Source organism: Sinocyclocheilus grahami, unplaced genomic scaffold, assembly GCF_001515645.1.
Source record: "Sinocyclocheilus grahami isolate Dianchi unplaced genomic scaffold, SAMN03320097.WGS_v1.1 scaffold226.1, whole genome shotgun sequence".
NCBI classification, from domain to species: domain Eukaryota; kingdom Metazoa; phylum Chordata; class Actinopteri; order Cypriniformes; family Cyprinidae; genus Sinocyclocheilus; species Sinocyclocheilus grahami.
In genome coordinates, this window is record NW_015505405.1 from 1,083,923 (window position 1) to 1,100,880 (window position 16,958).

The following is a 16,958-nucleotide window of genomic DNA, read 5'->3' on the forward strand; positions in this document are numbered from 1 at the left end:
GTTACATTCTGACACCACAAAGGCCCTGTGTGTTTATCAGTAAACTTTAGTATTTCTGTCTCTTTCCGCACACCAGTTTTGTATGTTTTTTTCCCCCCGTTCTCTGTTTTTAGGCAAACCAGCATCAAGGAAGACTTTTGATGTGTAAAAACATTTTCACTGTGTTTATCATTGTGTGCATTTCCTGTTTTATGACATTTGAAGTTGGCTGTCATTCTGAATTTAAAGTTTTATTTGTAGTTAAAACACTAGATGAAATGACTGTATATTCCAATGGTGTTTAAACTTCTGGTTGAAGTTTTGCAATATCGTAGTAGGTATATTAGGACTTCTTTTTCAAACAGTAACACACCATCAGGTTATTGTAGAATTCATGTTTGTAGCAATAGCCAACAATATATTGTATGGGTCAAAATTATTGATTTTTCTTTCATGCCAAAAATCATTAGGATATTAAGTAAGGATCATGTTCCATGAAGATATTTTGTAAATATATCAAAACTTAATTTTTGATTAGTAATAAGCATTGCTCAGAACTTCATTTGGGCACATTTAAAGGCGATTTTCTCAGTATTTAGATTTTTTTTTGCACCCTCAGATTCCAGATCTCGGCCGACTATTGTCCTATCCTAAAAGTTTATTTATTCAGCTTTCAGATGATGTATAAATCTCAATTTAAGAAAAATTGACCCTTATGACTGGTTTTGTGGTCCAGGGTCACAGATGAACATAGGTAATCTATTTAAAACAGATTTGAAAGTAACTCATACAGTCAGAAATTTGTTCAGAATTATGTTTGTAATTAGTTTTAGAGTTTTTTTTTTGTGTAAGTCATATAAGTTGTTTTGTACTGATGTCTGACTTCATTCATATGATCATTTGTTATAAAGAACCATATCTTTCAGTTTGCACAAGTCATTTTTATCAAGTAAAATGAATAAAACTAAAGTAAAAAATAGAATGAGATAAAGTACACAGTAAAAAAAAATCCGTAAAACTTACGGTAAAAAAACGACAGCTGTGGTTGCCGGAATTTTACTGTAAAAAAATATGGTAGCAACGTTTTAGGTTTTATGGTTTTAACTTAAATTTACAGTTAAATACCATAATTTCATTAACTGATATAATGTTAATTAGGGATGTAACGGTATGAAAATTTCATATCACGGTTATAGTGACCAACGTTATCACGATTATCAATATTATCACGGTTTTGTTCAAATTAGATGAAAACGTTCAAAAAGAACTGATACACACACTGAAAACATTTCAATAAGTTTTATATTTGAAAATCAACAAAAAACAAATACAATTAGCAGCTATATGCACTTTTTTTAGCATAAACATTAAATTAACATTAACATGAAGCCCTAATAATAATAATAATAAATCACTTGAAGATCATGTGATCTTCGGTTAGGAGATCTTGTGATGCTTTTTAAAGCAAAGTTGGGGTTGATTTCGAGTTCACATACAAACATAAATAGAATAGGCTAATTAAATTTGTCTATCTTAATGTAAGACAACATTTTTCGTCAGTGATAGAAATATGATTTCTGTTTTGTACACTGCTCATAATGGATTTATAAACAGGTAAGATTTCAAAACATTAATCTCAATTCAATATTTCATATCCATTCATATGCAAAAAAAATCCATGTAATAAGTTAACTATGAATATACAATATCCCTTAAAAATTTGATGCGTTTCCCCCTTTTGCAGCGACTTTCTTCTTGCAAGATCTGCAGACAGGGTGACCGTCCTCGATTAAATTGCCTTCAGGACTCTTGTAAAAGCCAAAATACGACCAGACCACCGATTTGGTTCTCTTAGATGGCTGAAAAATCTCCCAAGCGCTGTCACTGCCTTCCGCCTTGTGCAAAAACAACAACAACACTGCATGCTGCTTCTGCGTCAGACTGATGCTGGTTGGACAGGATTTACCGCGAGTTTTCAAAAGCGCGATAATCAAACACGGTTTTGATGATAATTAAATTTTAAACGGTAATACTAACCGTCAGGGCATTTTATCGTGATTTATCGTGAAACCGGTAATCGTTCCATCCCTAATGTTAATATACCAACCTATTGAAGTACTGAAATCTGTTTTGTACCTTTGTAATACACTGATAACCACCAAATGCAGGCGGTGATGAGAAAGTCACATGATGGACCAAAGCCCATCACAAGCAGCTTTTAAATAATAACATATATAGAAGGTGCACAGTGTCATTCATACAAACACTAAACACCATCATGGTAACACACATGTAACTGAAATAATGCAATAAACATTCATTTAACAACATTAGGTGTAACACACAACTCTAATATAACTGATAAGAAAAACTAAGAAACATAGTTTTCAACAAAAAAACATTAAATTTGAAATGTAATGCATGGAATTCTGGGAATGTCAATTCATGGTTATTCACTGTAAATTATACAGTCTTTTTCACTTTCAAAAAAACGGTATACTACCGTAAAATTAATGTCCAATACAATTTTTCACCGTATATAGTAGGGGAATTTACCGTTAACCATTTAACAGGTTTTTACTGAAGCATTTTTACAGTCTTTTACCGTTAAATTCACCGTCATTTTTTTAGTTCAGAGGATTATCCAAGAATAGACTTTACCACAAACCTATTTAATATATTAATTATAATTAATATGTGCATTTTAATGTAGAATTATAGTGTACAAATATACAAAATATATAACATGAATTCTAAATATTAAAATTATCTATTATATTATTATAATGATTAAATTAAATATATTATAATTAGAATTTACTTAGGAAATAAACTTGTTCTATATAATTCTATGATTGAAAAGAAATGCTATATTTCTATTTTTATTTATAGACTTATTCATTTACATAGCAATTCAAATGTTATATATGAAAGGAAAAATATGTAATATATAGATGATAACTATGCCTGCCCTGATACAAAATGAATCATATTGTGTCTTTGACTACACTGCCTAGATTCATGTACACTTTGTACATGCATGCTATTAATGTACTTCCTTTAATATTTTGCTCAAGTCTGTGTTAAACCTACTCTTGCATGTGAACCCAAGCAAAGCTGGATCTCCACACTCTCAGATAAACGGTGTGTGTTGTGATTAGGGGACTCAGCAGGGCCCTGCAGTGAGCGCCGGAGCCACAGAACGAGAGAGAAGCTGCTCTTATCTCAGGCAATTAATCAGAGAGACTCATATTGCGGGACAATTATTCAAAGCTTATTCTTGAATAACTTACAGCCGGAAGCGTGCAGAAGTTTCCCCTGCCGGACGTGAAGGTCATGAGAGCAAGGAGATGCTGCAGGACAGAAGGCCGTGGAACATTTGTGTGTGTTTAAGATAGATACTGCAGACAAGGTCAAAGTCATGGCAAACTCTGCTTCTGCTCCCATTTATTTCACACCAGGCAGTTTTTTCTTTCTCATGTTGTTCTTCTTATGCATCATGTTTAAGGTTGATTATGGATGTGTTGATCAAGAAAGTTTAGTCGATAAATAATATGATGGCTGATGTTATAAATCAGTACTGTTTTGCCTTATTTAAATCAGCATTCATACTATACTCCAATCTGTCATTTTAAAGCGGAAATCAAAGCAGTATATTTTACACTAAAATAATTAATAAATACTTAGTTTATTGAAACCTAATATAAAAGAGTGTACAGTTTGAATTAGAAATAATAAGTATAAATCATTTTTACTGTCAGCCTATTGAGAACAATACAGATTGTTTAAAAATGATAATATTTAGTAGAAATATTGTCACCTGATTTTCACATGTAGCAGATCGCTTACTAAGCTGAATTATTGGACATCTGTTTATACATAACATGTTTATGAATAATTATATTTTAATTATATGATATATATATAATATATAATTAATTTTTTATATTATATATAATTAATTATCTGTTTAGATTGTTAATAGTGTGAAAACTCTTGTGCACGCTTATGATGAAACTGTATTCGCAATCCAATCTAAGTAAAAAATTAATAAATAAATAAATAGAACCTGAATTTTCTCATCAAAAAAAAAAAAGACAATTGCAGTCAGTTGTTGAGGTTTGCTTCTATCCTGATATGGTCTTTATGATGTCATGTTAAAAAATAAAAATAAAAATGGTGTTTCAGAGGGAGAGCAGTTAATAAAGAGTTATTTCAGAGGCAAAGCAGCTATTACATTTTAACTAAAGACGATAAAATAGTATCATGCCTTATTATGAATTATTATTATTATTATTATTTCCTAATTCATAATATGATAACGTATAATTGCAATTAAACCAGTATAAGGTGTTTTGGGAATCTTTGTGTGGCGTAGATGCCACCTTCATGAAACACTCCTACAGGTTGATTTTTTTATTTATTTATTTTTTTTGCACATGCACACAGGATGCTCTCAGATGTTAGTAATTGTCCCGCACTGCGGAATTGGAACATTAAACGCATCTTATCTCTTCTCGTTTAGCCCGCTTCTCGCGCTCTCCATTGATTGGAGCCCCCCAATAAACGAGCTGCTTTTAATTGCTGTAGGCCTTAATCCAACTTTTCCTTTTTAATGTACCACAGAGGGAGGGGTGGGGGAGATTTTAATGAAAGTGATATGACCCCCCCCCCCACACACACACACACACACACACACCATACCTAACTATTTATGTGTGTGTGTGTGTATCAGTATGAGAAAGCTGGTTAGTTGCATCAGGCATTGGTCTCCAGTAAATTGACAGCTCTCTCTCTTCTCATTCACTCTCTTTCTTATCTATCCATTTTAATTACTTTACAATGTGTGTGTAAGCTTGTTTTCATTCCCATGTACCATTTTTGGCGCAGTGGCTTTTTCCCCTTATCACTCCCTGTCTTTAGTCTTATTCGCATTTGTAAGTGACACAATCAATTAAGCGCCGTGTGTTTGTGTGCAAGTGTACAAAATCTGCTTTTCTTCGGCAGTGCCAAATTAAATGGGAAGGAGGGGTTGATTTTATTTTATTTTATTTTTTGATATCAGATGAAAGGGAAACTGGTTGCAAGTGAAAACGGAGCTGTTTCTCCACTGGACGGACGAGTAGAGGACTGATGTCTGAAAATGATCACACACATTCGCAGATATCTCTCATTTCAATCCCTCCCATGAGCACTGTTTCAAACACACACTGATTTTCACATAATATGTGGGTCTTAAGTATGATGTCGTTTATTTTATTTTAAATTACTACAGGCACAAAAGCCATGTGTACTGAGGACTATGACTATTAGATATATTTATTTTTTATTATTAATTACTATTAACATATGTTTGACGTACAATAAAATGTAAGTAGTTTTAAACATCATATCATCCACCCCACCCAATCAGATTAATTTAAATTACTAAAAATGTAAAATGTAGCTATTTCCTTCTTCTTCTTTTTTAGCTTTGCTAAACCCTGTTGCTGCATGATTTTCATCCTATTGCAGATAATGTAATGTTCCATACCATTGTGACACTTATGTAATGATTTGGACATTTTCTGCATAGCATATGTATTATACACATAGTATGTATATAAAATGTATTACTGTTTCCAGAATTAATAAAAAAAGTTGAAAACAAATAGTTTTCTTGAATTATAGGTAAAGAATAATTTGATCATTAACTACAAACTAATTTGGTCCTAAATAAGTAATGAGTCACCCGTATTTCAACTCAGAAGAAATGAATTTTAAAACTTCTTAGCTTGACCCAAAATTTCCTGAAGGTTAAGCACCTCTTTACACTGACCATTTGGTGGATTAAAAAATTGACTTCATTTTAAGAGTTTCAGACTGTATTTTTGTACCTTGTTCATGGAAACGTCCAATTGTGTGAAAGAAAAGAGAGAGTACTTCTATTCCAGGAAGAAAGGAAATGGAGGATAGAGCCATAAAATGCAAATATCACCCATGCCGCTTTTCCTTTTTTCCCATACAAATTAAATGTCAGCGTTGTGAAATACTGTCACTTTACTACATGCTGAGGAGGCGATGACAAATCCATATTCTTCCTTTAAATAAAAATTCTTATTACGGTGCTGGCGCGGTAATCACGCCGGCACAAAGCCTTCCCGTGATTAACGATAGCAATTTATTGTGCGAGAGGGCCGAGGAGAGGGAGAGCGACCGACGCAGAAGAGACATCATCTTTATCATAATTCGTATCATAAATAACCGGCCCCAGCCAATCAGAGAGCAGCCGGCGTGTCATTCCCAAATAACCTTTGATAACTATTACCATTCCACCGGCCGGAAGAAAGCCTAAAGTCACAATGTTATCTTATCCCCATTCTGCGCTTATAGAATACAACAATATTACCATATAGATTACACTATTTATAATAGAGAGTGTCAGAGGGCCCTGCCTGCACTTCCTGTCATCCATTGTGGTACGGAGAGTCACAGTGGCCAGATTACCACTGGTTAACTGGTATCACGCCACCCTAGTGTGTAGTGTGTGTGCGCGTGCATTTGGAGTGCTTGGAGACATTAAAAAAGTTTGATTTAACCAGAGATTGCTTCCGCACTTGGATTACTGAACACTGACTCTTTGCTAAACGGCAACAAAAAAGACCTTTGTATCATATTTAATTGTATTGTGCTTTATGGCATTACGCTCTTGTAAAATTTCGAGTTCCGTTTTCACTTTTTCGTTATCGGTTCTTTAGCTCATAGCGCTTTTAAAGAGAGACGCTGGTCTCTAGGTCACGCTAGCTACAGCACTATACATCCATTTAGAAGCTGATTAATCAATTTGCGCGATCCCGCAGCCATTTATGTTGGGTGCACGTGCAGTGCGTGTTTGAATGAGCGGGCCTAATCGTGATAGGAGTAGGTTAAGTAGGATGGGGCACTTTTAGGGAGAAAGACATTGCTGCCACCTCCTCAACCACTTAAAGACTAATTAACATAAGCAGATAGTACTATCTTGTCCTGCTTTTGTGGGTCACCCTGAGTGTGTGCACACGTTCGCTCTTACAGACGCGCGCACACACGTACACGGGCCTTATCGTCAAGACACATGGCCTTAGCTCCTTCCTTAGGGAGGTTGAAAGGTCTGTACTCGCTCGTGTGTTGGATGGCTGTTCCCCATTGCCCGATTGTGGTTAGAAAACACAGGTGTCATCCTTCAGAATGGGAGATATCGCAATCTGAAGTTATTTGCTTTTTAAACTTTAATGACTGTTGAAAACCTAAAAATGAAACAACTTGCTCTGCCTCAGAAAGACTTTGGCTTTTTGGATGACGTCACAAGTCTTACTTTGCCCCACCGCAATTGTCGACCAACCATCTCCCTTTATTCTGGTTGAGTTTTTTAATCACTGACAAGTAAACAGTCAATGATTAAATAAGAATAATAAACTAATTACAAGCAATAGGACAAAAAACTACAGTAGAACAAATAAATAAGAAATGCTACATACATGGTATAAAGTAATCAAATGTATAAAAACATTGCATATTCTTCACTGTGATGTTTCTTATTAAAGTTACAAAAGTGTTTCAGTCAAGAGCAGTGAGCGATTAACTCTCTTTTGATGTTTGATTAACATGAATGACAGACAGCAGGAATATTAGACTGCTGTCACTTTAAGAGCTGCCCGGATCCAATATACTGTTAAATATGTGTTTTCTTTCTCAGCTGTTTGCTTTCAATTAAGACCTAAATTTTGTGTTTACGAGAATACTTGCAAAGACGGGCATTTTGAAACATACATGTGTGTATTTAACCGTTCAAGGCCCATAAACTGCTGATTGCATTTCAACGGCTTAAAAACGCTTGTTTTTTAAGCCGCAATGCTTAAAAACTACTGCAAACTATATGTTTTTGTGACCGCATAGCACAGCAACGTCATGTGAGCATGTAACCGTGATAGAGATGATAGTGCAAAATCTCTACCGGTTGACAAATTTTTACCGGTATATCGCTCACCACTACTTTCTGTACAATAAATCATTTAGTTACTGTGTTGGGTCACCGTTTGAGTCCAAAGTAAAATCTGGGTCCTGAAGCAAAACCAATTTTTAGAATCTGTTTATTGTCTTTGTATTATTTTGTACTACCAACTCTTCATTTCATCACATTCAATTCAGACTGCAAAGTCACATCTCAGAGAAAATATAATTTATTTTGCTGCGGCGCAGCAGATTAAGCAGCGCCACTGTTGAATAGCCGAGCAGAAAACACCGGTACCAGGTGAAACAAGTTTGTTTTGCCCGTTTCTTTCAGAGGAGTTTTCCATAGATTAACAAGGCCGTCGAAAATTCATTGTGCTGAGTCCAGCGTTAACTCAAGAGCTCCTCTAATCAACTGAAGTACAAACTGCTGATAAATCTTTTATGGCAGTTTAGAGTTGCAGCCCTTGTTATAGCCCCAGTATAGTGTAACCCTTATATAGGCGCAATCGGGGTGCTTTCCCAAGCATGTATCGCTAGAAGAGACGTGTGATAGTCATGGTTATAATGCTTCATAAAAGCCATCTGTTTGGGAAGATCGGATCTGAAAGCAAATCGGAGAAGGAGAATTGTGAGCACAGGCATACCTCCAGACATTTTTTGTTTTTTTGGCGCCACTCGCCAGGTTTGTTCATGCATATATGCTAATGCAGCGGCTAACACAGCTTCTCACGCTCCTATTCTCTCCAAATGATGCAACCTGCCAGCCATCCTCTCAATTCTGCTGATACTTACGTTCCCCTCTTTCCATAGAAGAAAGGACGTGAAAAACAGAGAGTTAAGAGCTGCCCGGATCCAATATACTGTTAAATATGTGTTTTCTTTCTCAGCTGTTTGCTTTCAATTAAGACCTAAATTTTGTGTTTACGAGAATACTTGCAAAGACGGGCATTTTGAAACATACATGTGTGTATTTAACCGTTCAAGGCCCATAAACTGCTGATTGCATTTCAACGGCTTAAAAAAGCTTGTTTTTTAAGCCGCAATGCTTAAAAACTACTGCAAACGATATGTTTTTGTGACCGCATAGCACAGCAACGTCATGTGAGCATGTAACCGTGATAGAGATGATAGTGCAAAATCTCTACCGGTTGACAAATTTTTACCGGTATATCGCTCACCACTACTTTCTGTACAATAAATCATTTAGTTACTGTGTTGGGTCACCGTTTGAGTCCAAAGTAAAATCTGGGTCCTGAAGCAAAACCAATTTTTAGAATCTGTTTATTGTCTTTGTATTATTTTGTACTACCAACTCTTCATTTCATCACATTCAATTCAGACTGCAAAGTCACATCTCAGAGAAAATATAATTTATTTTGCTGCGGCGCAGCAGATTAAGCAGCGCCACTGTTGAATAGCCGAGCAGAAAACACCGGTACCAGGTGAAACAAGTTTGTTTTGCCCGTTTCTTTCAGAGGAGTTTTCCATAGATTAACAAGGCCGTCTAAAATTCATTGTGCTGAGTCCAGCGTTAACTCAAGAGCTCCTCTAATCAACTGAAGTACAAACTGCTGATAAATCTTTTATGGCAGTTTAGAGTTGCAGCCCTTGTTATAGCCCCAGTATAGTGTAACCCTTATATAGGCGCAATCGGGGTGCTTTCCCAAGCATGTATCGCTAGAAGAGACGTGTGATAGTCATGGTTATAATGCTTCATAAAAGCCATCTGTTTGGGAAGATCGGATCTGAAAGCAAATCGGAGAAGGAGAATTGTGAGCACAGGCATACCTCCAGACATTTTTTGTTTTTTTGGCACCACTCGCCAGGTTTGTTCATGCATATATGCTAATGCAGCGGCTAACACAGCTTCTCACGCTCCTATTCTCTCCAAATGATGCAACCTGCCAGCCATCCTCTCAATTCTGCTGATACTTACGTTCCCCTCTTTCCATAGAAGAAAGGACGTGAAAAACAGAGAGAAAGAGAGAGGATGGGGTGGCAGACAGAGAGAGTGAGCGAGACACAGGGAGGAGTCTCCAAATCCACAAAGGTTTTGTAATGAATGCGCGGCGCAACAATAAAAACAAAAACATTAAAGAGAGAAAAGACATGTTTCTGTGTTAAACAATTAGTGCAGCGGCATTATGGGGGATCTGGGCGGACAAAAGCACCACAGCGGCAGGGGTTCTCCCCAACACAAACGCACAAAGAGCACCTCACTCTCGTTAAGCCTCAGAAAAACCCCTGAGACACTCTACACCGGTCTCCTCCGCCAGCGCCGCGTTATCCGTCCCAACGCTATCATCTCCTCCATCTCTCATGCGCTTTGTTCTGTTCATCATCCCATTCTGCTGTTTTTATCTCTGTTCTGGGGTCTGTTCATACCCCTCTCTCTGTTCCTCCCCACCTCCATGGCCTCAGACAGGACAGACTACTGCCAGCATCAGAGGTGTGTGTACATAAAGGGCTTTTCAGGAGGACTGACCCTGGTGCTAGCTAAACTGGATTAGCAGGACACTATGTTGTCCATCTGCCGTGTGAAGTGTGTGCGTCTGAGGTGAAGCCGTGTGGCCTTGTCCACATTAGTAGCTGATTTGTAGTTTAATAACTGACTCACAATTATGTCATCACTGCAAGTTTTGGAAAAAGCAACCCTGTTTTCCTTGTGTATGAGGAATACTGGATTGATCCTTCAACCCCAAACCCGTGATGATTGACGGGATGATAACCGTAGCACTGACTTGGTGATTTGCAGCTGTGAAGAAAACATGTATACCAACATTTTAACCTGTTTGGTTTTCAGTAAACTGTTGTCAGCTGAGATGCCCTGTTTTATGCACGTGATTAGTTGTTTGGTTCTTTACACATTCTTTGGATTCAGTGAAAATTCTGTTGTCACTACCTGAATTTTTCAGTACTGAATTCAGCTTTAAAATTAAATGGTCATTTCTGTAACCATATCTGGTTAGAACCGGATTAAGCCCTCAGAAGAGGAGTGACCACTGCATGTAACCTGTGTGAAATTTCCCACTTTTAGAGTTATAGAGAGTTATGTATCCATCAGGCCAGCGTTTTGAAATTTAGGGAGTTTTGCATTTTTATTTTATTGTAGTTTATTCTTTTAAAACCCGATATTGAGGCAATTTAAATCACAGCTTATTTTCATATTGATTCTTTTTTCCTGTTCTTTTTTGCTGTACGTTGTGTTGTTTTCCGATTTCGCCAAGAAGCATGTCAAATTTCCATGCACAGTTTTAATTGGAATAAAAAAACAGGCAAAACAGAATAGATTAATTACATTGACTGGTATATTGGTTATCATGAGATAATTATTGGTCATTTGTATAGCGTCAGTGAAATCCCTATTTTACAGACTACAGCATCAAAGAAACCTTAAATAGGGCTGGGTGATAAATAAATATTGATATTTATAAAAAATAATAAAGATAAAATAATAAATATATCTATAATAATCTTATTAATTGATCATCTTTTTAAAATTAATTGCTATATGGATTACATTTTTAAATATTCAGTTTTATTTTCATTTCGTTTGATAGCATTTTTATGATAAATATATATTAAATCAAAATACAAAAAAGTTATCTGTAATAATCTTTTTTTTTTTATTAATATTGATTACATTTTAGATGATTTGTTAAATTGTCAACCATTTAGAAATAATACATTTCATTCGGTAGCATTTTTGATACTTTTGTATTAAATCAAAATACAGAATCAAAAAAATAAAATAAAATGGGTTCTTAAATTAAAAGGTGGCTTACTCTGTGTGGAATGTGGAATTTCCTTTCCTTGTTAATGGTGTGCAATAAATATTCCGATAAATGTTAATGTCAAATGATATGAAAAAATAACTGGTAATATTTTTGGCCACATAGCCTATCCCTAAGCTTAATAATTCAGTGGCGACCTGACCTGAACTGATATATATATATAATATATTTCAAATTATTTCTGTCTGTTTAGGCTGATGTTCTTCCTGCTGTCCCACCGTCTCCTGTCATACCCCGACTGACCCTCAGAGTGGGCGCTGGACAAGACAAGATGTAAGTACTTCACACACACATACACACACGAAGGGTTGAGAGTATCAGGCAGCTCTCTGTGTGGTCAGAGTCTCTGAGTCTGTGTACAGGTGTGAGTTTCAGGCTTTGGGTCTTGTGACCAGTCCCAGACGGCCCATGAGGTCTTTGAGGGGGGCAAACACACACACACCCCCCCACATCATGGCCCCCTCCTGCACACTCCTATCAATAGCGCCAGTGTTCACACCACTTAACCCCCTCACACACACAGCGCCATACTACAGGTAAGGCGATTACTGATTCCTGAACGTCTACATGTGACTGATGTTGCTTTAATGGCCAGTGTGATTTAGACTCAGAAAGTACAGCATCTGCAGTGTTTTGACTGTGCTTTTGAATTTCTTCCTCACCTCTTCAGTTCCACCTGCATGCAGGACAGGAAACATTAGTGTTTACGTCTGTGTGTGTGTGTGTGTGTGTGTGTGTGTGTGTGTGTGTGTATACAGGAAGGCCTTTATTCTCAGCCTGGGAGTGTGTGTTGTGCCTCTGATGTTGCCTGTGTTGTGCTCTTTTCTTGCACCTGTAGTCTAGTTTGTTGAAAAACACAATCAGCAGTGCTTTCAAGAGGAAAATGTGTTTTTATGTCTGTCCTTGTGTTTTGTTTCGTTTACATAAGCAAAAAGCTTTAGATGTTGTTTATGTTTAACTTTTATTTTAGCTTGAAAGACATTAGGGATGCACAGTATATCAGTGATGAAAGTAAAAGATAAAAGAGTATTTATATCAGCTAAAACCAAAAATAGTGATCTATACAGTGTACATTTTTGCGAGATCTCAACAGAAGCTCCTTTGATGCACTGGAAACATTGGCACAGGTGACCTTTGATCTCTGAAAGGTTGTGAGGTCACATCCTGGACAGGGCATACCTCACACCATCTTTACCCCGAGAGGGAGCCCTGTGCATGGTTGTGGTGTGTGTGTGTGTGTGTGTGTGTGTGTGTGTGTCAGTCAGTCAGATGAAGCATAAATAATGAGTGTCTGTGTGTGTAATCGGAGCTGACCGTTTGACACGCCCTTCTCAGGGTCAATACCACAGCAAGCACCGCTGTCCACTCTCTCCGAGCCTGTCAATCAACCTGTTACTCGGCAACAGCAGGGTTTAATCAGTTTGTCTGGCAGCATTTAAAAGACAAACAGCTCTTCTCTATTGCCAGATTATAATTGTTAAGGTTCCTCAATATATTGGTGAAAATATCAGCTGACATTGAAAGCAGATAAAATAAGAACGGTTTACCGTTTACAGTATTCAGACAAAAGCACTCAAACAGGCAAAAGTATAGCATAAAAAATAGATAAAATGTATGCTGTTTACTCGTATTCTTTTAGAGATTTGGTGTGAACTTTTTTTAAACAATACATTGAAATACTTACACATTTATAATGTTTTGATGTAGGTTTTATTTTTTACTTATTTCATTATTTTATTTATTCAAAATAAATCATCACAAATATTAATTATTTTTATTGTTTATTTAATTTAATTGGCTGATTGATTTATTCACAAACAGAAGCAGAAAAGCTCATTTATAATACTGGCCATTATAATGGTTTTTAGCCATAGGAAAATGATATTGCATGATATAAGCCTTTTCTTTCTTTTTTTTTTTTTTTACAAAAACAATAACAAAGATAATTACATTACCAGTGTTTGTATAAATGCACATACAACAAATGTACGAAAATGTGAAGGAAAAAAACAACAACAGTAACACTTTATTTTAAGAACCAATTCTCGCTATTAACTAGCATGCATGTTACTACTAAATTGGCTACTTATAAAGCACATATTAATGCCTTATTCTGTATGATCATATTTTAGATCCCTTAATTCTATTTCATATCTAAACTTAAGAACTACCTTACTATTAATAAGCAGCATATTAACTTAAGTTTACTGAGGCAAAAGTCGTAGTTAATGGTGAGAATTAGACCTTACAAATAACGTTTGACCTTAATTATATGTACAACAAACAGTAATACAATAAACTATTTCATTCAATGACATAAATAAAAAATTTTATGGTGCATAACTGTCCTTTCTTTCCTCTTTTTCTCTCTTTCTTCACCAGTGTGATCAGTAAGGTGGTCCCAGATTCAGAGCCCACCCCTCCACCACCACGGATCCCAGTGGCCAGGGCCAGTCCAGCAGCACGAATGCGTTCCCCTCCTGCTCCCCCTCCACCTGCCCTGGCTCCTGTAGCACCTCCACCCCGCCCTCCTCTTGTCCTGCCCCCTCCACCCCCAGCCGCCCCCATTCAGCCACCACCCAGCCAGGCCAAAGCACGGGGATGCAGCGTTGTCACGGAGACCGTCAGTGCATACGTGGTGAGTCTCACATATACACACACAAATTAACAACTGCATTGTGTTAATGATATTATTACAAATAAAATATATATTATGTTCATATTATACATTATAGTCTCATATATGTAATATTTACATTATTATTAATATCACAATATAGTTATGATTTACAGTTGCAGTCAAGCAAATATGCAGTATATTATGTCAATATACAGTTCTACACATGTGTATCAGCTTCATTATTTTAAGTCACTTTGACTGAGAAACATATTTTACATTTTATGCACTAAACTATCAATTGTTGTTTTTACACGTTATTTGACTGAATTAGATTTATCCAAACATGCATTTAATAATTGAGGCATAAGTGACATTGAAAATATAATGTATATATATAAGACGTATTGCATATATTTAATTATATATTTAAATTTGCGTGATATGCACACATTTTTTTCTAGCTAAAATTCCTTAAGTGCTCTTAAGTCAAAAATTGCATTTAATGCTGAGGTTTCATTCAAAACAGGAAACCTCAGACTCGAAATGATATAGGATGTGACGTATTTGATACTATAGCACTTGCTTTTACTTCTCTTTTCAAGCAGTGTCACAAGTGTTAAGTTTGATTGATTCTTGTGTTTGTTCATCACAGATTCGGGATGAATGGGGGAATCAGATCTGGATTTGTCCAGGATGTAATAAACCTGATGACGGCAGTCCCATGATCGGATGCGACGAGTGTGACGACTGGTATCACTGGTAAAAAAAACTTTTTCAGCTTCTCTTACATTACACAATCACGATTTTTATCCCTCTCTCCAGCAACGAGTTTTTGTTTTTGTTCGGTTGGTTGGTTGTTTTTTTCCCTGTAATGTGACATTATCTGAGGAATCAAGAAAAAAATGTAGGCGGGATTAAATGTTATCTATAAGGAAGTTGTCTCGGGTTCGATTTCATCTTGACTTCAGGTGAAGTCATACAGTTATGTCTTTATTCATCTTAGATGGTGCATAAGACCTTTAGGAGTAATATCAGACCAAACTTCCTTTTTTTTGACATACAAGCACAAAATAATGATTATATTTAAAGTTACAAGGCTTCTGTATTTTACACTAATTCTCTTTCATGTCATTTTAAGAGCCACACACACCTCAAAACAAAGTGAATAAGAGGAAGTGCCAATCAAAAAACCCCAAACTGAGCCTAGATTGCCTGGCAGTACTGTAAAGCTTTTTGGGAATCTTCTTTTTCATGCGTTTCGCGTAAAGATCAAAAATACACAAACACACACAGAACAAATTGTGTCTCTTTCAAGATAAAAGGAGATATTTTGATGGTGAGAACGATCAAGTATTCCCAAACTGAGCCTAGATTGCCTGGCAGTACTGTAAAGCTTTTTGGGAATCTTCTTTTTCATGCGTTTCGCATAAAGATCAAAAATACACAAACACACACAGAACAAATTGTGTCTCTTTCAAGATAAAAGGAGATATTTTGATGGTGAGAACGATCAAGTATTTATATATATATATATATATATAAAAGACGTGCCTTTTCCATTTTGAATTTTTGTAGAATTAAATAAAAAATACAAACTTGGCACATAAGTTGCGTTGTTCATCATACCGATCGATATCATTCAGGTTTATCTTGTTACTGAGACTCATCTATCCCTCTTTCTGTCTCTTTCAGGCCCTGTGTGGGTCTTGTAGCCGCCCCTCCGGAGGACCAGTCGTGGTACTGTGTGAAATGCGCTGGCAAGAAGAAAGACAAGAAGACAAAAAAAAGGAAACGCAAACTGCACTGACCCACATTTCTTTTTCTCTCGTCTCTGTCTTCATCTGTTTTCGCCTTAATTCATTTCCAACTCTGTTTTGCCTCATTTGTTTGTTTTTTTGTTTTTTCCCCCCACCCAGCCGTTCTTTTAACTTGGATAACTTAACTCAGTGTCCAGTATCATAATGTATTTTTTAATATGAAAATGTCAAATGTGTATATGTTACTTTTTTATGTGGAGAATCATATAGTGTGTCTATATGATCTTTGTATCGAGCTTATGATTGTTCAGTAGATGCGTTGAAATGAACCTCTCAGTTTGCCCTCATTAAAGGTTGTTCCATATATGTGCTGATACATCAAATCTACATCACCCATGCGAAAAAGCATTCTGTACTATAATATGCCTTTTAATATCGTTCTTCTGATTGATTTTGACTGGAGGTGCAGTTTCATTTTTAGTATGGATTTAATTAAAAGTTGCTTTTTCACATCTTATTGTTTTGTTGTCTTGTCATTTGTTTGGGAACAGATAGACTACTCATTCAGATTCTAAAAAAAAAGCTAAATCAATGATTGTGAATGCACGAGTTTCATAAGGCAAAATTATAAATATATGTTTTATTATTTGAGTTAAGTGATATTTCTGTACACTTTATTCAGTTGGTTTGTTTTGACTTTTGGATTGAATAAGGCATTTTTCTCAAATCTCTGGGAACTGAAGTGCAAATGTTTTTTTATATTGCCATAAAGGTTACAGTTACAGAGTTAAATATGGTAAATGAAGTGTCAATTATGCATTGAATTGTTTATCCAAAACA

The 16,958-nt window shown here is 36.0% G+C and overlaps 1 protein-coding gene across 1 annotated transcript in view; it reads left to right on the forward strand.

Moving 5' to 3' along the window:
- LOC107597039 (transcription initiation factor TFIID subunit 3) overlaps nt 1-16,598 on the forward strand; it is a 40,958-nt gene extending 24,360 nt beyond the window's left edge. The window contains exons 3-6 of the mRNA XM_016287944.1: nt 11,935-12,014; nt 14,124-14,379; nt 15,014-15,120; nt 16,054-16,598. Of these exons, the coding sequence (XP_016143430.1) occupies nt 11,935-12,014; nt 14,124-14,379; nt 15,014-15,120; nt 16,054-16,168 (558 nt within the window). The 3' untranslated portion in view covers nt 16,169-16,598. The remainder of the gene's footprint in view (nt 1-11,934; nt 12,015-14,123; nt 14,380-15,013; nt 15,121-16,053) is intronic.
- Nucleotides 16,599-16,958: the final 360 nt, after the last annotated feature.